We start from the raw sequence: 23,400 nt of genomic DNA, 5'->3' as shown, positions 1-23,400 counted from the left end.
ACGGTTAAGATTAAAATTTGGACACATGCTGCTGTCGCGAGAATTTTAGGTTTATTTAGGACCTATTTTGCCAAACGTGTCACACCCGTGATTCTTCCGTTGAGAGCTTGAATAATAGAGAGCCTAAGTCCCTCCCCTTCCGGTCGACCACCATGGGACCTTATTTCGGAAAAATATTGTATGGTAGTCAATGGCGAGAGACAACAAATATTTTGATCTCGTTTGAATTGTGCCCTGAATTACACATATGATGTTTGTCAATTTAAAAGATACATTTTAAAGTCAAGAAAGTCGCAGTTTGATGTAAAACTGTTGAGGTATAAGACTGTGAAAATACGTAATTACAAAGACTACAAACCCAGAAGGCGCACATGCGACGTCATACCTTTTCTCTCAATGAATGAAGCTAACTTTACTGAAGCTAACGTCTGTCATTTTTTCTATAGTCTTACATTATAATCCTAACGTTACGCCGTCATGCCTGACTCGTGTTTTGAGCCAGAATACACACATACGAGCAACGGATCTTGTGACGTAGGCTACATAGTGCGAGACGAGAGATGTAGTTCATCGAGCGATTTTCACATACAACTAAACGTTACTCTTCTGTTTTATGACAAACTGCGACTTTCTTGACTTTCATATTTACCTTTTAAATTGACAAACATCATATGTGTAGTTCAGGGGACAGTTCAGACGGAATAAAAAGATAAGTTATCTCTCGCCATTGACTTCCATACATATTTTTTCCGAAATAAGGTCCCATGAGCCGGAAGCGGAGGGGCGGGACTTAGGCTCTCTATAGACACTCAAGCGGCGGAGTAATACCGCACCTCACAAAGCACATTCAATACAAGTCATGGAGTTGGACAAAAACTACGATAAAACCTGTTGGAATGCATCTTTTTCAGCGATTTTTTTGGGGACCGTATCAGTGAACACCCCTGACCACTCGGTGAGTTTCACGTCTTTGTAAACGAAAGTTTAATGTGTTTTAGGAAGGAATCTTCCAGTGGCCATAGACAACCATTGTGGGGGTGAGGGGGGAAAGCGATATAAACCTAAAATTCTCGCGACAGCAGCATCTGTCCAAAGTTTAATCTTAACCGTTCTATTTCATCAGATACGATCTGTAAACAGGGCTTTAAGTGTAAAATACCGAACTTGTCCTTTAAGGGATTTATTTCGTTTGTACCGTACCTCCTCTAGAGAGATGGCACTGTCCATGCTGAGGTTGGGCAGGAGGATGGTGATCTTTTCCATCTCACTCGTCTGACATTTCAGCAGACCGACACACATGTCGTAACACTCCAGCGCCTCCTCCATGTCACCCTAAAACAGCACATCAACACACATGTATACAGGGCAAAAAATACTATCACACACATTTATAAAAGTGTAACCTGGAATTTCAGCCAGCTCTACTCGAGATAATCGAATGTGTCTTACTAGCATACAACACCTTCATGAAGAACCATATAAGTTGTGTAATAGAAAAATACGTCTGCGTCTCTAATAATGAGCGCTCTTGCCTGAAAGGCGAGGTGTCGTGCTTTAAGCCAGTGAACTCTGACGGCAAAAGAGAGCCAGTCGTCTCCAAACAGATCTCTCTGAGACGAGGCCATGGTCAGGAGAAATATATCCGACTGAAAGCACGTCTCTGAATCCACGTCCCCACAATCCCTTCCTGAGGCAGACATGGTCTTCCTATGCGACACTGTAAATCATACAAGCACAAGATATTTGTGTGATTACTTTTCATGGTTTGTGAAGTAATATCTGCATATGAGTTCCTGGTGTCAGGGGCGGACTTAACAAATAAGTGAGGTAAGCAGCCGCTTAGGGCCCGGGAGTTAGGGGTCCCGACAAATATATACCAAGAAGCCTATACAAATCATATATTCTGTCATCTATTTTATCATAGTGTGTATGGCCTGTCTATAACCATTAAGATTTTAACGTTATTATTACATCTGCTTGAATGTGAAAATACAACAGTTGCAGGTTAGAGAAATTGATGCATTAATATTAAAGTGTAATCACAAGTATGATTACTTACCTGTAAATAGTTTGTTTGAGAATTTAGTTTTTTTTTATTTGTGAATTCAATTGTATTTAATTTTACATTGAGAAAATAAAAGTTACAGATATTTTTAACATGCAGATTATCTACTACAGATTTAGGAAAAAAAAAACAGAATAGAAAAAAAAAAGTATATATAGAAAAAGAGTGTTGAGTTCAAAGTTTGATTTTTAGGGCCCCATACCTGGAAGTCCACCCCTGCCTGATGTCAAACACAAGACAAACGTCTGACTGATTGTGATGTTCTTACTGTTCTTGCCCTTCATCATAGACTTCTGTTCCAACTGCAGCTCCAGACAGCAGAGACTCATCAGCATCATTTCCTGTCAGACAAGAGGCAGTGTAATGTTGATGTTCTGTACATTAAACTACACAGTGGTCAGACCTGCAAACATCTTTTACGTGCATTTGGCATGTTGACGCAAATTAATTCATGAAAAATTAAATCAGTATGTAATCGAGAAATACTCGACCGTCCGCAACTGTATATTTCTCTTTGTTTAAGAGCTATACAATAATTGGCATTCATTTACATTTGGATGAACTGAAATTCTTCTAGTAAATAAAACAAGCTAAGTTTTGTTATCAAGGATGTCAATTAGTGTTGTCAGAAATATTAATATTTCGATATGTATCGATACTCAAATATCTGAAACTGTTCCTTTTCTGCAGTATCGATACACTGATACCAGCCGCGCTTTCCCTCTCTCTCTTCTTTCCGACGGCAGATTGACACACACCCGCCTCCTCTCACTCACTCGTCTCGTAATTTTACTCATTCCCGCGGGTTTCACACTGACAGCTTGCGAGAACCAAATTGACTTCTTTTTCGTGGCTTATTGTGCTTAAATGGTCAAATACATGAAAATTATGTCAAAAGGCCCATCTTGCAGAGTATTCAAGTAAATACAGTCAGTTTTTAAATGCAAACGGTTGAGAAAAACTCATGTTGTGTAACAGTATATTGGATCTGTGCATAAACTCTTAAAGTGACAGTAGCCTAATAAACCTGCTGCCGTCTGTCATGTTAATCAAAGAACTAAAGACAGAGAAAGTCACCGACTGATCTTGACTGAATAACTTTTGTAACTTTAATACCGTAGTAATCAGTAAAGCCGCGTTTCCACCGCGGGAACTTTCCCCAGGAACTAGAAACTTTGTGCTGGTACTCGGTGTGTTTACACCGCAGGAATCAGGGTCTAAATGAAGTTCCGGGTAAATATTTCCCCCTCAGAAAGTCCCTGCTGGCGAGGTAGTACTTTTTCAAAGTTCAGGAACTTTCGGGGGCGGGACTTGTGCGCTGAACATGCTGATTGGTTGTGTTCACGCCGCATTTTGACTGGATGACTCCACCCAGCATTCTATTTTAACCGGCATTTTTAAAAATCTATTGCGGTTCGTGGCTTCATGCGCGTGAGTTGTCTGTCTGCAAATATGGAATTTCATTTTTTTTTTTAAACACAGCTGGACCGACGACGAGGTTACGTATTTGTGTAACAGGAAATTTTCTGCGCGTTCGTCCCAGCCATCTTACATTCAATGTCCGCAATACATCACAAACACAACTGCAGCACAGTTTGAATCTCCTCCATACTTATTATAAATGTGCCGCTCAAAACTGATTACTGTGCGTCGCAGACTGGGAGGAGCAGTCGTGCGCAGTTTATAATCTTCCCGGTACTTTAGACCGCGGTGTAAACGCAGAAAGCAACCGGTCTGGGGCAAAAAAAGTTCCTGGAAAAAAAGTTCCTGGGACAAATTGTTCCGGGTAATTTCGGTGGAAACGCGGCTTAATTTACAATAAAAAAAACACTGGATAGTCTTCACATTTGATTACTTTAATTTCTGTAGTAATTCTTAGCTGAGTACTACTGTTAGACCCACCTGAAAAACTTAAAACCGGTTTTATTTCACTTCTTGTCTTTTTATTCTTTAAATTCTTTAAAAATTCTTTTTATTTAGTTTAAATGATCTGTATTGGTGGCATATATATGGCAGTTTTCCCCGGGGTATCAAAGATCGATATGTTTAACCGTTTCGTATCAAAGTTGGAAATTCCAGTATTGTGAAAACACTAAAAAGCTTTCCTGAGCAGTGATGTGAAAGTTTAAGTTCATTTCATGCAATAAAGAGCCTTCAAAAAATAATCAGGCTTTTTTTTTTTAGACAAATACTTCTATTCAGCAAGGATGCATTAAATTGAGCAAAAGTAAAAGACTTTTACATCGTTACCTCAGATTTCTATTTCAAATAAATTGTATTGAACTATTCATCAAAGAATCCTGAAAAAAAATCATGGTTTCCATTAAAATATGAAGCAGCACAACTATTTTCAACATTGATAATAATAATAGATGTTTATTATTGAGCATCAAAGCATCATATTAGAAACATTTCTGAAGGATCATGTGACACTGAAGTAATTATGCTGAAAATTCAGCTTTGCATCGCAGGAATACATTATTTTTTATTTTAAACCATTATTTTAAATGATCCTGTTAGCTCCAGAAAATAATAGTTAAACTGTTTTAATTATTCAGTTTATGTTTCATTATTATGTTCTGGTCTTGTATGTTCATTTACACAACAGAGTGTGTTTGTGACCTAGTTTGTGCCAAAAGCACACTCATTAAGTTCTCGGCCTCAGTCTTTCAGCAGCTCCACTGGGAGAGATCCAGCAGGTTCAGGTGGCATGATGAATAGAGTTGTGTTGCCAGGCAGGTGCGAGCAAGTGTGTGTGCCAAATCATCTTCCACTGAGAACAAATTCCTTTGAATGAACACGTGTAGCTATTTCCCTCTATGAGCTGACGAATAAATCATTCTTCCGTTCCTACAACAGTTTTCTTTCAGTCAGTCTACTGGAACAAAATCCTTTTTTAGGGCTGGAGGAAAACACACACACACAAAAAAAAAACCATACAGGATTTCCTACAGTTGATCGATGATGAATATGATGCAGGGCAACAGCTCACTGTGTGATGGAGCCTATTTACTATTTACTGCAGTTACAATGTCCCTAAAACTCAAGAGTTTGTGTCTCATAATCATTAACATATATCTCATACATTTTCAATTTAACACCCATCCTAGTTTAGTCCAAGCGTGCCGCACAAGTCCTGAAAAGTGAAGCCAAAGTGTCTCGATCGCCCCCCGGTGGCTGGTCCTAGTATAGGTCATAAAGCCCGTCTCGCCATTAAGTCTACTGGATGCGATGGAAACTAAACAATCAAATCATTTTTTCCAAAGATGTTTTCTGTCATTTTAGGTAGGGTTTTTTTTCACGCTGATGTAAGTATTTGTTTTTTTTAAATAACTTTGGTCTTAGTTAGTTATTTGATGCTATAATAACAGGAATGTGACATGACTGACAGCTGTGATGGACAGCTTTACTAAGCTTTGGCGGCTTCAGTTTTCACCAATGGAAGAGAGTGAAGGGGCGTCGTCCATCTTTTTTTACAGTGAATGGTTTAGTCCTACTGCAGCTTATAGAGGCCAAAAATGTGCACACTTGAAAGGGCTTGTATGACTGACATGCAAAACAACAACCACGATTTATTATTGTTTAATTTTTACATGTTATTTCGAATATGAAAGCAAAAAAATACACTTGTGCACCTGAAATCTCCTTTACTTGCTAGTTGCTACCAAGTGCCTCAAACGAAGCCATGACTGACTGATGCTCATATTGACCGTTTAACCGTTAACCGAAATTAAAAATGTTGACCGATTAATACTATCAGTTAAACGGTTTAAAAGTAAAAAATATATATACTTTTAGCTTTTTTTGTTGTTGTTGTTTGTTTGCTGCATGGTTAAAAAAAAATTATATAGCCTATATTTGTTAACTCACGGGGTGCATCGCAACCGCACGCGCCTAAAGACATATTTCGCTGAGCAAGCTAAATGAAGCAAGCGAAAAGAAGTAGCCTACTGTGTGGGACCATTTCGACAAAAAGGGCGACGAAGTTACTTGCAAAAAATGCTACGCGGTATTAAAATAAAGCAGTAGTGCAAGTACAAAGCAGTAGGCTATCACTTGCGAAGCAAACATCCACAAGCAAACGAAAGACGCTTTCCGAAGTTGGCCACTCTAGCGATACGCTATCTCTGTATTCCCGGGACATCTGTGCCATCGGAGACCCAGACTAACCCCACATCATGTAGACATGTGACTTAAAAAAAAATAAAAAAAAAAAAATAGGCAAGCTGTGGATTGAGGTAGGCCTGCATTTTTTCAAAGCTTCAACCTGATTCAGTGTTTTCTACTTGTCATCTGAATTTGTTAATTATATAAGTTAAATATATATTTAGTGTAGGCCTATTTTAGGTTTTTTATATATATTATTTCATTCTGTTTTTCTCAGTTGTCACTGTCAGAAATGCTGCAGGTGCGTGATCCTTTGATGTGGATTTTTTGTATTTTTAACGGGTCACAGACACTCGTTAATTTTATTTTTATTTAATGCCAATTCAATATTATAATCTTATCAGTCAACGGTTAATAATCGGATAACGAGCGGCGGTTGTCGGTCGGGAGAATTAACTGAAATGAGCATCCCTACTTTCAGTTGTACTGGCATGAACCGGTAAACGCAGCAAATGCTACGGCTGGTGCTCTCACCTTTATGTGCTGGTTGTTGGAGTCTCTGAGCAGTGGGTTGGGCAGCCCAGAGCTGTGTTTCCTCCAGCAGATGAAGAGATCCAGCACCACTCCAGCGAGACCCGCTGGCCACTCCTCCAGAAACATCTGTCCCACCGCCTTCAGGAAGCGGATCATCAGCTCCAGGACGCCGCCGTTCTGCATGTTCGCCAGCAGGAACGCATGCACATCCTTGCGCTCTGAGGAACCACGAAGAACACAGAGAGAAAATGCAGAAACAGAAGCAGAAAGAAATAAAACACTGAATAAAACGAAAACCTCAGTTTCTGTACCTGACTCCATAGAGATGATATACTCAGAGGAGTTGGACCCGGAGCCGCGGTTCAACTGGGAATCAGGTTTGACGTTACAATGAGAGTCCATGTTACTGAGACTCTCCTCATCTTCATCATCTTCAAACTTTTTCAGCCTGAAAATAAAGAAGCTCAAGTAAAAGCAACATAAAGGAAGACCTTTTGAGTATGTTTTTGACTTGGCATTTTGGGAGTATCCAAATTTAAAGTGCCTCTATTATGCTTTTTTTCAGATATGACCTTTCATGCAGTGTGTAATAAAGCTGTTCATGAATGTAAAAGTTCTGCAAATGATAAATGGAGTTATTCTGAACCGCATGAAACGAGTCGTCAGTAATTCCAGACTTACTTCCTGCATGAACATATGTAGGTTTGTAACAAATTTGCATAATGCCAGTCTATGGTGTTTATTGGCTGCTCGTGAACAGCGTGTACTTTGACCCTCAGACACTGCAGTTGTAACTGAGACTGGAAGAATTTGGTTCGTGTTGTCGACAAAACAAATTGTTCTGTGCTGAAAAAAAAAAAAAAAAAAAACGAATTTGATGCACACCCAAAGGATGAGGACTCACTTTTGATACAGTAAAACCGACGCCATTGTTACAGTTCTTATCACTGTTTTATCATTTGTTTAGAAAAATCCGGTGCTAAATTTCATTGGTAATGGGTGTTTGGTTTCCGGCATGCGCTGTTCGACCAATCCCAACAGACTGGAGCATCTGACCAATCAGAGCAGAGCAACTCTCAGAAAGGAGGGGTTTAGAGAGACTGAATCCTTTATTGAACCGTTTCGGACACTGTGAGAAAAGAGCTGATGCTGCAACGTATATTACGAGAAAATGTAAATGTTTTTTAACCTTGGGTACATGTAAACCTATTGTAGGAGACTCCAAAACAAAATTAATTGAACCTTTAAAATAGCATAATAGGGGCACTTTAAAACAATGACTGACAAATAATCAGAAGATGTCTCACTTTAGCTGTGTTGACACTACAGGCAATGAAAGCACATGTATATTTGATATCTAATGTACAGGTGAAACTGGAAAAATTAGAATATGGTGCAAAGGTTCATTTATTTCAGTAATTCAACTTAAAAGGTGAAAAGAATATATTATATAGACTCATTACATGCAAAGTGAGATATTTCAAGCCTTTATTTGTTATAATTTTGATGATTATGGCTTATTACAGCTTATGAAAACCTTTTCACAATATTATAATTTTGAATTTGGGGTTTTCATAAGCTGTAAGACATACTCATCACAATTATAACAAATAAAGGCTTGAAATATCTCACTTTGCATGTAATGAGTCTATATAATATATTAGTTTCACCTTTTAAGTTGAATTACTGAAATAATGAACTTTTGCACCATATTCTAATTTTTCCAGTTTCACCTGTACAGTTATGTGGAGCACGGTTTTGGTCTAATGAGCTTTCACTGTGGGAGGATTCACTCAATGTGACAAAACAAAAATATAAAGCACATGTCTGACTAAATGTCTCAGAGCTTTGCTTGATACGGTCACACACAGCAGGCTCAACAAAAACCCTAAATAGATTATTAGTAAAATAAACACCTAGAAGGGAGGAATTTGAGCAGAAGCTCTTGGAAGTCAATCTTCTCTTCTTTCTTGCATTTGGTGTTGCGGACACGTGCAGAGCGCCTCTTTGCCGTCTCTATGTTGTCCTCTACCACACGTTTTCTCTTGGTGCCTTTTTTCGCTTTATCACTCAAGGCAGCGTCCAGAGCTGTAGGGTCAACATCATCAGTGTCAGTGTTACTTTTAAAATATATCTGTGATAGGAATCTTCACATCGTTAATCTCAGTTCTGTATCTCACATTACACACAGTCAAACCAAAATTTATTCAGACACCTTCAATATTTCTCACATTATCACAGTTTATTCGCTGAAAATGGTAATAAAGTATGACAAGAACTCAGAGTTATCAAATCAGTGGATATTTCACTGGTTTTGTCCATGCTTCTGTTAGACTGTCTCACAGATGAATTATGTTGAATATCTGTCAGCTGTTAAATTTAACTACACAATTAGATAATACCAGTTTAGCTCAACCAGTTACCAAGCAATGCTTCATTGTGTTCAGTCTGTGTGTAAAAAGAGCATTAGCAATTAAAGGAAAAACACTTCAGCAAAACATGGTCATGTCAAAGTGTCTGAATCATTTTTGGTCCCAAAAGTTTTACTGGTGGTCACTGTATGAAGAGTAATTGGTTATAATATGTCACAGTTTACTTTATTTTGCTATCCTTACTTACATAAATTAACTATAGTGTCCTGCACACACTAGTAAAAACAAATGATATCTGGTGTCTGAATAATTTTTGGTTTGATTGTATACAGGGTTTGAAATTAACATTTTTACTCACCGGCCAATTTGGCTACTAAGTTAAGTTACCGGCCATTCAGAACTTCTACTAGCCCTCAAAAAAATGAACCAGATAAACTGTCACAGCTTATACAAATTATATTATAAAATTTGGATTTCATACACTAATTTCTTATTCAAACTAAATCTGTCCATCCATATCCACCCTTCCTCTTTCATCCTCATCACTAAAAATGTGTTTTAGTACAAAGAACATAAAAAAAAAATGTTGGCTGTTGGACAAGAACAATGTCTTTTCTGTTAATCAAATGCTTTTTAATCTTCGCTATTGCTTCAATGCACATGTACAAGCGCGCCACGCTGTAGTGAAGTGCATGTTCATGTAACCCAGATATGTGCAGATTCTGCTCAATACGCTGTTTTCAATATATCATGGTGACTCACGAATTGAGTATATGCACTAAATCTGCGCAGATTTGGTTTACACAAACTTCCCCAGCAAAGTGAGTAAACATAATAAGTAACACACCAAATTGGCTCATGATTTGACCGCGTTACCCGCCACAGTTGTTTTTTAACCGCATTTGGTGGGTTGGCGGGTGTTAATTTCAAACCCTGACTGTATAGACCCCTTTTGCGCAAACGTCACAATTACGCCACAGCGCTAGCTGGTTGCAGAACAAAGTGAAAACTGGAGGCGGCCAATACAAACCAGCACAGATTCGACTACATAATAAAAAGCTTAAATTATTATTATTAAATGTCATCTTGTTGTGTTGGGTAATCGAAGGAGTACAGGCTCCACAATATTATTGCATAATGTTTTCTAAATTATTGTGATTACTTGTGAATCATCTATGATTATACATTGTTTTGATTGATTGTGACTAGACTTTTTGAAGAACCTGGTAAGAAAGGGTAATCAAACACATAGTTAAAAAATGAATATGCTGTATCTGGAATTTTGGAATTTCTAGAAAATATTCACATCAAAATTGCACCGTAATGTCACTCTTTACCATGTCTTCTGGCCTTGGCGCTGGCTAGGCAGAACTTCGGATCGTACCACACAAGTCTTGTACGTGACCCTTCAGCACATAGTTTTAGGCATCTAAAGAAGATATGCCCTCAGTTTCTCTTTACGCTCGGTTTCTCTATCGGGTAGGTGTAAATTAAACCTTCTCAATCGGAGGTAGAGTTAACGTTATTCCTGTCAGATCGTCCATCATTGACTGAGCGTGTACGGGTCAGCCAATCTGGTTTCGTCCATTAAAATTAACTTTTGCAAATAACAATTGCGGTCCTGGACAGTGAGTGACCTTGCACATTAAGATAAAATAGAAATTTTCTACAGTCATTGTTGAAAAACAAGCTAACAAAACTTGCAAACTAACGTTAGTGAAGCGGCCAGAGGGATCGTTCTGCAACCACCTAAGCTCCGCCCACAAAAAAACGTCACCAAAGGGGTCTATATGTTCATGCCTCATGTATGCATTCATACTAACCCGCAGTAGTAACCGTGGTAAGAGCAGCATCCTCCGCTCCGTTGGCAACAGTAGTGGTGACTGTGGTTGTGCTGATCTCTATAATGCTCTGGCTCTGTGGCACTCCTGAAGGAGCGATGGCTTCGGCGTGCGGCGGGATAAGCAGCTCGGTGGACGGGGGTTGACTGGAGATTGGGCTGATGGGAACAGGAGGGGGGGCAGGGGGGGCTTGAGGTACAATGACGATCATGGGAGGCTGAGGAGGGTCTGGAGCAGCAGGGACGGGCACTGGTGTGCTGGTGGGCATTTGCAGGAGGCACTCCGGGTCACGGTACATTGACAAATCAATTCGGCGGCCAAAGTCAGGCCGGGGGACCAGGCAAGCGTTCTGGTGTTTGTACATGGCCAAAAAACTCTCCCCCACACTCTTCCACCTATATGGATAACAAAACATCACACAGAGAAATTTGAATTAAGTACGTCAGCGAGCCTTTTTGACTTAAATAATATATATTTTTAAATAAGGCATAAAATAAAACAATTGAAGAATGCATTTTGAGTTGTAACTAGTGGTGGGCAATACAAATTACTGTTCAAAAGTTTGGGGTCAGTACGTTTTTTAAATTTAAATAAACGTTTTTTGTAAAGAGATTAAGCAGCACAACTGTTTTCATCATTCATTCTAGCCACTCAGCATTTTCACTGGCCACAATTTTGACATCGATACCATAGGAAAAACTGTCATATAGATACTTTTAATATTATCTCATAATTTTGGCAGCAGGAATATTAGGCTGCTGTCACTTTAAGACCTGACGGACAGATCCAATATACTGCACAACACATGCGTTTTCTTTCTCAACTGTTTAAAACATAGCTGAGTTTACGTGAATACTCACCAAGACCGGCATTTTGACATTATATTGTGTGTATTTACTGTTTAAGCGCAATAAGCAGTGAAAAATAACTCCGTTTAGTACTGAGAGGCAGCTTTATGTGCCGCACTTAGGGTGTTTGTGCACAAAATCTGCTGGAATGAGAAATATACGCGCATTTACACGCTGAAATTCAAGCCCTGTAACACCAATATTCATCCGGAGCAAATGAATCGAGTGAGTGAGGGAAGGTTTGTGTGTCTCTCGCTGTCGGAGAGATGAGAGAGAGAGAAAGCGCAACTGGCATCGTGTCTCTGTCCTGCGGAAAATGAGTATTGGAAGCATCTCAGATATTTCAGTATTAATATGTATAAAAAAAATCTATATTTTTGACAGTACTACAGTGTTTCCGCTACATTCATTCTGCCGTGGTGGGCCGCCACACCAAAAATCCTCCCGCCACGGCTGCAGCTTCTCAGTGAGGTCCGATAATTGTGCATACTATTGTGTTATTGTTAAGCCCCACTAAAAGCATAAAAAACATTGTAAAGCACCATAAAGTTTTCGTGCACTATATTCCAAGACATCTAAAGACATTTGATAGCATAATGTGAGGTAAAAATGAATATTTAAGTCGTTAAGTTAAAGTTAATGAAAACTCATTTCTCCTCAGTCATTCTCCATTCAGAATTCAAACAGCGCGTCGCGTTCGGTTACGAGTAACACGATGACACTCTCTAAGATCAATGTTCACATTATTATACTTTATTTGTAGATAAAGGTCTATGGTTTGCATAAAATGACTTTATCTTGTTGGAGTTTATTGCGTTAGTTCTGTTAGATTACAGCACTGGAGTAGAGAGCACTATGAATTGTTCTTCATGCGCACTGTAACTGAAATTTAAAACTGTTAAAAGAAAAGGCTCAATAAACTGTTGCATAGATATAATACAGTAAGCATCAAATATCTCTTCGCTTTGTGCTTTTAACTTTTCAATGCGAAGCGCTGCACGCTGTGACTTCGAGTCGCTTCAAGTGCATCATTCGGCGCACGGGATGCGCATAATCGCTTTGCCGCAGTAAATTGGAACCTTTCATATTATAACTAGAAAAACTATTTTTCGATTAATCGTTTTTTTTAAATGTGGTCAATTCAATATTGATTCTCAAAGGCTATGAATCGATTTTTTCCCCCCATATTTATTTATACATCACCCAAAAGCCAGTATTAGTTTTCCTACACTTCATAGGTTTGCAGCCTCCATGTTACTCTAATGCAGTGAGATTTTGTGTTTGTTTTCTCTTAAACATAAAATAACCTGATCCTGTTTGATCAAGGCATGAGACTGTTCTGACTTTTTCAAGAATCGATTTTTCATCTTGCATCAAAATCCTGTCTATGCATTGTATGCATTCGATATATATATGGTTGGGTTCTGTTTTAATGTACCCAAGTGTACCTAAAATAATAAGAGTTTAATATACTGGCTCTTAATTTCTTTTTATTAATTAACCACTCGTAAACTTGTGTTCACTGTTCTTTTTTATAAATATAGGTTTTGTGTTAAATCTATATTCATTGAGTCGAATCGAGAATCGAAATTGAATCGAGCTTGCGAATTGAAATCGAATAGGAACATCTGAATCGATACCCATCCCTAATTATATTACTTAGGGGAGGTTTAAACGCCTGGGGCAAGGGGGCGTGGCCCATGGGAATATCACTCATGGGCGGCGCCCCCTCCCCCTGGGGAAATGGGCCTGCCACCACAGCTGGAAAAAATCCTAGAGGAAACACTGGTACTACGATGCCAACATTTATTATTTCAGATGCCTTTATAAAAGACAACAATTGAAAAATGTATATATTACATATACAATTCAACCGGCCAAATTGGCTAGTAGGAGTGACTGCGTTACGCACCACTGCTGAAATACACACATATTTGGTGATTTGACGAGTGTTAATGTCAAGCTCTGAAAACATCAATATGTTCTCATAGGGAGGAACACAAAGAAAAAATACATAGACATATATAAATGACATAAATGGTATTACATTTTATTTTAATCTTTGTATAGTTTTATTGTGTATTATGATTTAAAAAGTGATTCAATTAACCCATGATATTTCTTTAAAACAATCTGTAAGATGAATTAAAGCATCAATCTGTAGATTACTAGTGGCACGGACTCACGTGAAGTATTTGATGGGCTGAACCAGCTGCAGGTCAGTCACCGGGTGCCGTGTGAATCTAGCCTGTCTCTGTCGTCTCAGTTCCAGCGCTTCCTCCACAATGCTGTGAGCCTCATCCTCATCTACATCCACATACTGCACTGACACACCACTGCAGCCAAAACACACACAGATGCAAACTCAGACAAGCTTATTCTTCAACAGGACAAATGTTGGATGCCACATAATTAGCAAAAGGTGCATACAGTTTGGAGAACATCTTCATAGCGTCTCGTCTGAGGCAGGGCTGCTCTTCGAAGATCTTCTCTTTGAGCACTCGGCCCTTACTGTAGCCTATGTCCTTCTCCAGAGCCTTACAGATGTAGTGCAAACAACCTGCGGGACAAACAGACAGGAACATCAGCTACTGAGGCAGGAAACCAAGGTTTAGAAAACACGAAACCGCATTCACAACCGTAATCGCCTACTTGTTCAGTGGCCTTGGCTTTAGAAGTGTTACATTTCTTGTATTACAAGAACATCATAGCAATATTTTGTGTTACTGCAATACACACTGCCCGGCCAAAAAAAAAGTCGCTGTTTGGATTTAAATAGGCAAATGCTTAAGAGTCTATGACTGGATTGCAGTGATTATTATATTTCTAGCATGTTATACGTTTGGCAATAGTTCTTCTAACCCTAATTGATGGAGTGTGTAGCTTTTCATTTCTTAAACATCCATGTAGGAAGGCACACCATGTTCATATTCCAGGATGACAATGTCAAGATTCATCCGGCTCAGATTGTGAAAGAATGATTGTGAGGAGCTTGAAGGATCATGTTCACCTCTGAGTCCAGAGCTTAAATTCACTGAAAGAGTTTTTGGGATGTGCTGGAGGAGACTTTACAGAGTGCTGGACTCTAGCTTTGTCAATACAAGATCTTGAACAAAAACTGATTCCACCTCTTGGAAATAAATGTAGTGATGTTATTTCCATTAAAGGGACACTTCACCCATTTGCATTAAGCTTTGTATAGTTAGAAACCCAGTCATATTTTTGAATGGTCGTGCATTATTCCCTCATTTTCCCCTGAGACGGGAGAAATAAGGATTTCAGTGTTGCAGTTCCAGCTTATAATGATGTAAAAATCGTCATTTTGCGTCATTCTAAGCAGGAAGTCAAATATCTTTGTAGAGGGGTTGAGACTACAAACACTCGTTCCTCATTTATCCAGGGGGTGGGACTCACTCGCGCTACAGACCTATTACAGATCAGTAGGTGGGACTTAACCCAAAAACTAAAAGCAATATCCGCCATCTTGTTTGGAACCTAAGCTAACAGGCGCTGTTGAGCCAGATGTGAAGTTATGATAATGGCAGAAGGTACTCAATATGATAAGGAAGAAGAGGATTTCGAAAGTCTGATGCTCGACTCAGATGTGCGTGGCTACTTTTACGAGCCGCAATAAAGTGAAGAGCAGCTGAGGCTGATGGAGAAACAGGAGGCGGCCTCTGCGGATTCTGTAGCCGAGGGTCGCGGACGAGGAGCTCGCGGACTGCTGGTGCCTGTGCATCTACGGACACAGAGATAGAGTCCGTCTGCAGCAAAGATGTTCATCGATGCCAATTTCTCCTGGACGAAATTTCGGATTCAGGCGAGGACAAGGACGGTTGTGTTGTGAATCATCCTAGTTTCGCACCGCATATGAACAGCGGCGAGTGGGAGTAGCTTGCGGGGCTGTGCAATGTGGGGCATTGTGGGAGTTGTTGTCTTTCATACAAATGCACACTAAAGTTACTCTTTGTGTTTCCTCGGTCCAGAAGGCACCAAATTCAAAATTGTTGTTACATTTCGACTACATATATGACCCACTTTCAATAAAGATTAATGTTCCCACGGGTGAAATGCCCCTTTAAGAGGTGCATACATTTTTGGTTTCATGCTTACAATTAATGTGTGAAAATGATTCTTCATGCTCCCTCCCAACCATTCTTTCACAATCTGAGCCGGTTGAATCTTGACATTGTCATTCTGGAATATGGCAATGATGTGTCAACAAGAATAAAATGTAAAGCTGATGACTGCAATAGCTGTGATCTGATCTGATTCTAGAATATATGGGGATCTAAAATCAAAACTCCTGGAACAGTGATGATGGGAATGGCGTGTGTGATGTTGTGCAGAGGTTTCTGGACTCACAGCTGTAGTCACTGAGAGAATAGAGGACCGTGATGAGACTGTCCAGGCAGGGCCAGTGGTCCGGGTTACAGCGCAAGCCCACCTCAAAGGCATGACGGGCCAAAGGCATGCTGACCTTCCTCAGGGCCAACCTTCCCATTTTAAACCACATATTCACATCTGTGGAGTCCAGCATGACAGCCTGCAAGACAAGCAGACGTGAACTGTGTGACTCCAAACTGCCCGTTCAGAGGATCTTTCTGCTACATTGCAGGAGTCAATGCCATGTGAACATCAAATGTACACTATCATACGCTAAGATTTTTTTATGTTTCTGAAAGCAGACTCTTCTGCTCAACAAGGCAACATTTACTCGATTAAAATGCAGTAAATACAGCAATGTTGTGAAATATTATTGCAATTCTATGTGAATATATTGTAAAATGTCATTTATTCCTGTGATCAAAGCTATATTTTCAGCATTATTACTCCAGACTTCACTGTCACATGATCCTTCAGAAATCATTCTAACATGATTATTTGTTGCTCAAGAAACATTTCTTAATATTATCAAAGTTGAAGACAGTTCTACTGATTCATATTTTTATGGTGTTTATTTAAAAGAACAATCTTTTGCAACAATTTAAAGTATTTACTCACACTTTTTTTTATGTGTCCTTGCCAAATAAACGTAATTCTCTCAAATTATAATTGTACTAACCTCAAACTTCAGAACGGCAGTATAGTTCTAGAAAACGGCTAAATATGCATGTGGGATGAATTATGCACCCTAAATTTTGTTCAGATTTGTTAAAATATGCATTTACTTTTACATAGAAGTCCATGGCAGTGTCGAGATCATCTCTGAGCACAGCAAGACTGGCCAGGTTTTTATAGGTGGAGTACTTCAACATCAGCCCAGGGTGCTTCAGTCCTACTTTCTCATCTTCAGATGCCACGGCCTGGTGCAAGAAAAAAAGCAGTCACCAAAATGTGGTCACAAAACTGCCTTTGCAAAATATAAAACCACTGGTGTCCAAATAAAGCACAAATGAAAAGAGACTCTGGATCTCGTGGTAAGGTGTGATACGGAGTCTGCTGTACCTCCTTGAGCAGTGGGGTCTTGAGCAGATCATGGTAGGCTTTGGCAGACTCGTCAATCTTGTCATGTTTCTGCAGATCCAGAGCTTTATGATACAGTGCGAACGCTTCTGCCTCCTGCAATACACATGAGAAGGGAAATGGTTATACCTGATATACAACTATCTTATTTTTTCTTAATCCTATAACGCCTGTAGTATCATATGTGATACTACATTTCTACAGTCTCTAAATGATGATTTATCTTTAAATCATTATCTTTGCTGATAAACCTGTCACACACAATCTACCACATGCCTTCTGTCGTCTGATTGATCGTTTAGACTGTTTTATCAAGTAAAAGACCTTTTAGTATTATTGTACAAACATATACCTTCAGTTCGTGGCTCATGTGGCTGTGAAATCTTTACTGATTTTTGTAAAGTAAATGTAGCAATAATTTTTTATTGTTAGTACCGGTAATATTTTAAGATGAACACTTACTGGACTGAAGCAACTTAGGTTTACTAGATTATCCATACATCATTCTTTTAGAAAAAATGAGTCTCAAATGTGAGTCTCAAATCTCAAACTTCATTATATTCCATTGCACTATATGTTTTAAAACTACAGAGCTTTGATCATAAAACTAAGCACTTAAATATCATCTTAGTGAGACATATTATTGGCAGATATAGAGTGACGACTGATATTTATACGTGTTTTATGTCAGTAGTTTGTTATAAAGATCTCATTGATTTACAATCAAGCATCAGAATTTCATCTTCCTTTTTGTCCATATAAATATCAAAATCTGCACCAAATTGCATATTTTTTCTCTGAATAAAATTGAGGTGAGTTTGAGCTCCATAGTCTCACTATACCAGAAAAGTTGAGCCATAAAAGCCCGATGTATCAATTATGATAATCAACACACAAAAAAACATTTTGTCTAAAAATTGTCTCATGTTATGATGGAAACAAACTTCCATCCTGACTATTATTTCATTATGTCAGGCTTTACAGGTTTAACACAACACAAAATAGTCCAGAGAAAATTAAAAGTCACTTAGGATGAACCTTTGAAAGCATCCGACTCACCTGGGCTTCCTTAGTTTGACTTGGCTTAGTGCTTCTGAATGAGTCTTCATACTCATCCGCAGCCTGAGACGCCGCATTCAGAGCAGCAATCCGGATCTGTGATCGACAGAAGACACTGAGTGAGTGAGTGAGTGAGTGAGTGAGTGAGTGAGTGAGTGAGTGAGTGAGTGAGTGAGTGAGTGAGTGTCAGTGAGTGAGTGTCAGTGAGTGAGTGACAGTGAGTGAGTGAGTGAGTGAGTGAGTGAGTGAGTGAGTGAGTGAGTGTCAGTGAGTGAGTGAGTGACAGTGAGTGAGTGACAGTGAGTGAGTGAGTGACAGTGAGTGAGTGACAGTGAGTGAGTGACAGTGAGTGAGTGACAGTGAGTGAGTGACAGTGAGTGAGTGACAGTGAGTGAGTGAGTGAGTGAGTGAGTGTCAGTGAGTGAGTGAGTGAGTGAGTGTCAGTGAGTGAGTGAGTGAGTGTCAGTGAGTGAGTGAGTGAGTGAGTGTCAGTGAGTGAGTAAGTTAGTGAGTGCGAGAGTGTCAGTGAGTAAGTGAGTGAGTGAGTGAGTGTCAGTGAGTGAGTAAGTGAGTGAGTGAGTGTCAGTGAGTGAGTAAGTGAGTGAGTGAGTGTCAGTGAGCGAGTAAGTGAGTGAGTGAGTGAGTAAGTGAGTGAGTGCGAGAGTGTCAGTGAGTGAGTAAGTAAGTGAGTGAGTGAGTGAGTGTCAGTGAGTGAGTAAGTGAGTGAGTGAGTGTCAGTGAGCGAGTAAGTGAGTGAGTGAGTGTCAGTGAGCGAGTAAGGGAGTGAGTGAGTGTCAGTGAGCGAGTAAGTGAGTGAGTGAGTGTCAGTGAGCAAGTGAGTGTCAGTGAGCGAGTAAGTGAGTGAGTGAGTGAGTGAGTGTCAGTGAGCGAGTAAGTGAGTGAGTGAGTGAGTGTCAGTGAGCGAGTAAGTGAGTGAGTGAGTGTCAGTGAGCGAGTAAGTGAGTGATTGAGTGTCAGTGAGCGAGTAAGTGAGTGAGTGAGTGTCAGTGAGCGAGTAAGTGAGTGAGTGAGTGTCAGTGAGCGAGTAAGTGAGTGAGTGAGTGTCAGTGAGCGAGTGAGTGAGTGAGTGTCAGTGAGCGAGTGAGTGAGTGAGTGAGTGTCAGTGAGCGAGTGAGTGAGTGAGTGTCAGTGAGTGAGTAAGTTAGTGAGTGCGAGAGTGTCAGTGAGTAAGTGAGTGAGTGAGTGAGTGTCAGTGAGTGAGTAAGTGAGTGAGTGAGTGTCAGTGAGTGAGTAAGTGAGTGAGTGAGTGTCAGTGAGCGAGTAAGTGAGTGAGTGAGTGAGTAAGTGAGTGAGTGCGAGAGTGTCAGTGAGTGAGTAAGTAAGTGAGTGAGTGAGTGAGTGTCAGTGAGTGAGTAAGTGAGTGAGTGAGTGTCAGTGAGCGAGTAAGTGAGTGAGTGAGTGTCAGTGAGCGAGTAAGGGAGTGAGTGAGTGTCAGTGAGCGAGTAAGTGAGTGAGTGAGTGTCAGTGAGCAAGTGAGTGTCAGTGAGCGAGTAAGTGAGTGAGTGAGTGAGTGAGTGTCAGTGAGCGAGTAAGTGAGTGAGTGAGTGAGTGTCAGTGAGCGAGTAAGTGAGTGAGTGAGTGTCAGTGAGCGAGTAAGTGAGTGATTGAGTGTCAGTGAGCGAGTAAGTGAGTGAGTGAGTGTCAGTGAGCGAGTAAGTGAGTGAGTGAGTGTCAGTGAGCGAGTAAGTGAGTGAGTGAGTGTCAGTGAGCGAGTGAGTGAGTGAGTGTCAGTGAGCGAGTGAGTGAGTGAGTGAGTGTCAGTGAGCGAGTGAGTGAGTGTCAGTGAGCGAGTGAGTGAGTGTCAGTGAGCGAGTGTCAGTGAGCGAGTGAGTGAGTGTCAGTGAGCGAGTGAGTGAGTGTCAGTGAGCGAGTGAGTGAGTGTCAGTGAGCGAGTGAGTGAGTGTCAGTGAGCGAGTGAGTGAGTGTCAGTGAGCGAGTGAGTGAGTGTCAGTGAGCGAGTGAGTGAGTGTCAGTGAGTGAGTGAGCGAGTGAGTGAGTGAGTAAGTGAGTGAGTGTCAGTGAGTGAGTAAGTGAGTGAGTGTCAGTGAGCGAGTAAGTGAGTGAGTGAGTGTCAGTGAGTGAGTGAGTGAGTGAGTGTCAGTGAGTGAGTAAGTGAGTGAGTGTCAGTGAGTAAGTGTCAGTGAGTGAGTAAGTGAGTGAGTGTCAGTGAGTGAGTAAGTGAGTGAGTGTCAGTGAGCGAGTAAGTGAGTGAGTGAGTGTCAGTGAGCGAGTAAGTGAGTGAGTGAGTGTCAGTGAGTGAGTAAGTGAGTGAGTGTCAGTGAGTGAGTGAGTGAGTGTGAGTGTCAGTGAGCGAGTGAGTGAGTGTCAGTGAGTAAGTGAGTGAGTGTCAGTGAGTAAGTGAGTGAGTGTGAGTGTCAGTGAGTGAGTGAGTGAGTGTCAGTGAGTGAGTGAGTGAGTGAGTGAGTGAGTGAGTGAGTGAGTGAGTGAGTGAGTGACAGTGAGTGAGTGACAGTGAGTGAGTGACAGTGAGTGAGTGACAGTGAGTGAGTGACAGTGAGTGAGTGAGTGTCAGTGAGCGAGTGAGTGAGTGAGTGTCAGTGAGTGAGTGAGTGAGTGAGTGTCAGTGAGTGAGTAAGTGAGTGAGTGCGAGAGTGTCAGTGAGTGAGTAAGTGAGTGAGTGCGAGAGTGTCAGTGAGTAAGTGAGTGAGTGAGTGAGTGTCAGTGAGTGAGTGAGTGAGTGAGTGTCAGTGAGCGAGTAAGTGAGTGAGTGAGTGTCAGTGAGCGAGTAAGTGAGTGAGTGAGTGAGTGTCAGTGAGCGAGTAAGTGAGTGAGTGAGTGTCAGTGAGCGAGTGAGTGTCAGTGAGCGAGTAAGTGAGTGAGTGAGTGTCAGTGAGCGAGTAAGTGAGTGAGTGAGTGTCAGTGAGCGAGTAAGTGAGTGAGTGAGTGTCAGTGAGCGAGTAAGTGAGTGAGTGAGTGTCAGTGAGCAAGTGAGTGTCAGTGAGCGAGTAAGTGAGTGAGTGAGTGTCAGTGAGCGAGTAAGTGAGTGAGTGAGTGTCAGTGAGCCAGTAAGTGAGTGAGTGAGTGTCAGTGAGCGAGTAAGTGAGTGAGTGAGTGTCAGTGAGCGAGTAAGTGAGTGAGTGAGTGTCAGTGAGCGAGTAAGTGAGTGAGTGAGTGTCAGTGAGTGAGTGAGTGTCAGTGAGTGAGTGAGTGAGTCTCAGTGAGTGTCAGTGAGTGAGTAAGTGAGTGAGTGAGTGAGTGTCAGTGAGCGAGTAAGTGAGTGAGTGAGTGTCAGTGAGCGAGTAAGTGAGTGAGTGAGTGTCAGTGAGCGAGTAAGTGAGTGAGTGAGTGTCAGTGAGTGAGTGAGTGAGTGAGTCTCAGTGAGTGTCAGTGAGTGAGTAAGTGAGTGAGTGAGTGAGTGTCAGTGAGCGAGTAAGTGAGTGAGTGAGTGTCAGTGAGCGAGTAAGTGAGTGAGTGAGTGTCAGTGAGCGAGTAAGTGAGTGAGTGAGTGTCAGTGAGCGAGTAAGTGAGTGAGTGAGTGTCAGTGAGTGAGTGAGTGAGTCTCAGTGAGTGTCAGTGAGTGAGTAAGTGAGTGAGTGAGTGAGTGTCAGTGAGTAAGTGAGTGAGTGAGTGTCAGTGAGTAAGTGAGTGAGTGTGAGTGTCAGTGAGCGAGTGAGTGAGTGAGTGAGTAAGTGAGTGAGTGAGTGTCAGTGAGCGAGTAAGTGAGTGAGTGAGTGTCAGTGAGCGAGTAAGTGAGTGAGTGAGTGTCAGTGAGCGAGTAAGTGAGTGAGTGAGTGTCAGTGAGCAAGTGAGTGTCAGTGAGCGAGTAAGTGAGTGAGTGAGTGTCAGTGAGCGAGTAAGTGAGTGAGTGAGTGTCAGTGAGCCAGTAAGTGAGTGAGTGAGTGTCAGTGAGCGAGTAAGTGAGTGAGTGAGTGTCAGTGAGCGAGTAAGTGAGTGAGTGAGTGTCAGTGAGCGAGTAAGTGAGTGAGTGAGTGTCAGTGAGCGAGTGAGTGAGTGAGTGAGTGTCAGTGAGCGAGTAAGTGAGTGAGTGAGTGTCAGTGAGCGAGTAAGTGAGTGAGTGAGTGTCAGTGAGTGAGTGAGTGAGTCTCAGTGAGTGTCAGTGAGTGAGTAAGTGAGTGAGTGAGTGAGTGTCAGTGAGCGAGTAAGTGAGTGAGTGAGTGTCAGTGAGCGAGTAAGTGAGTGAGTGAGTGTCAGTGAGCGAGTAAGTGAGTGAGTGAGTGTCAGTGAGCGAGTAAGTGAGTGAGTGAGTGTCAGTGAGTGAGTGAGTGAGTCTCAGTGAGTGTCAGTGAGTGAGTAAGTGAGTGAGTGAGTGAGTGTCAGTGAGTAAGTGAGTGAGTGAGTGTCAGTGAGTAAGTGAGTGAGTGTGAGTGTCAGTGAGCGAGTGAGTGAGTGAGTAAGTGAGTGAGTGAGTGTCAGTGGGCGAGTAAGTGAGTGAGTGAGTGTCAGTGAGCGAGTAAGTGAGTGAGTGAGTGTCAGTGAGCGAGTAAGTGAGTGAGTGTCAGTGAGCGAGTAAGTGAGCAAGTGAGTGTCAGTGAGCGAGTAAGTGAGTGAGTGAGTGTCAGTGAGCGAGTAAGTGAGTGAGTGAGTGTCAGTGAGCGAGTAAGTGAGTGAGTGAGTGTCAGTGAGCGAGTAAGTGAGTGAGTGAGTGTCAGTGAGCGAGTGAGTGTCAGTGAGCGAGTGAGTGTCAGTGAGTGTCAGTGAGCGAGTAAGTGAGTGAGTGAGTGTCAGTGAGCGAGTAAGTGAGTGAGTGAGTGTCAGTGAGCGAGTAAGTGAGTGAGTGAGTGTCAGTGAGCAAGTGAGTGTCAGTGAGCGAGTAAGTGAGTGAGTGAGTGAGTGTCAGTGAGCGAGTAAGTGAGTGAGTGAGTGTCAGTGAGCGAGTAAGTGAGTGAGTGAGTGTCAGTGAGCGAGTAAGTGAGTGAGTGAGTGTCAGTGAGCGAGTAAGTGAGTGAGTGAGTGTCAGTGAGCGAGTAAGTGAGTGAGTGAGTGTCAGTGAGCGAGTGAGTGAGTGAGTGAGTGTCAGTGAGCGAGTAAGTGAGTGAGTGAGTGTCAGTGAGCGAGTAAGTGAGTGAGTGAGTGTCAGTGAGTGAGTGAGTGAGTCTCAGTGAGTG

At 41.3% G+C, this 23,400-nt stretch overlaps 1 protein-coding gene across 5 annotated transcripts in view; it reads right to left on the bottom strand.

Annotated features, from left to right (window-relative positions):
• Window positions 1-23,400, bottom strand: part of cabin1 (calcineurin binding protein 1) — a 139,639-nt gene that overhangs the window by 113,132 nt on the left and 3,107 nt on the right. For all 5 annotated transcript variants that reach the window (XM_079637527.1, XM_079637528.1, XM_079637525.1 and 2 more), the window contains exons 3-15: window positions 18,293-18,388; window positions 17,216-17,329; window positions 16,939-17,073; window positions 16,133-16,313; window positions 14,198-14,327; window positions 13,954-14,103; window positions 10,902-11,314; window positions 8,623-8,794; window positions 7,018-7,154; window positions 6,707-6,924; window positions 2,334-2,406; window positions 1,533-1,717; window positions 1,201-1,332 (exon numbers count right to left, since the gene is read on the bottom strand). In XM_079637527.1, coding sequence (XP_079493653.1) covers window positions 1,201-1,332; window positions 1,533-1,717; window positions 2,334-2,406; window positions 6,707-6,924; window positions 7,018-7,154; window positions 8,623-8,794; window positions 10,902-11,314; window positions 13,954-14,103; window positions 14,198-14,327; window positions 16,133-16,313; window positions 16,939-17,073; window positions 17,216-17,329; window positions 18,293-18,388 — 2,136 coding nt within the window. The remainder of the gene's footprint in view (window positions 1-1,200; window positions 1,333-1,532; window positions 1,718-2,333; window positions 2,407-6,706; window positions 6,925-7,017; window positions 7,155-8,622; window positions 8,795-10,901; window positions 11,315-13,953; window positions 14,104-14,197; window positions 14,328-16,132; window positions 16,314-16,938; window positions 17,074-17,215; window positions 17,330-18,292; window positions 18,389-23,400) is intronic.

This window comes from Phoxinus phoxinus (genome assembly GCF_949152265.1).
Source record: "Phoxinus phoxinus genome assembly, chromosome: 15".
In the NCBI taxonomy this organism is placed as follows: Eukaryota; Metazoa; Chordata; class Actinopteri; order Cypriniformes; family Leuciscidae; genus Phoxinus; species Phoxinus phoxinus.
Note: the sequence above shows the minus strand (reverse complement) of the source record. Positions and strands in the feature narration are given on the sequence as shown.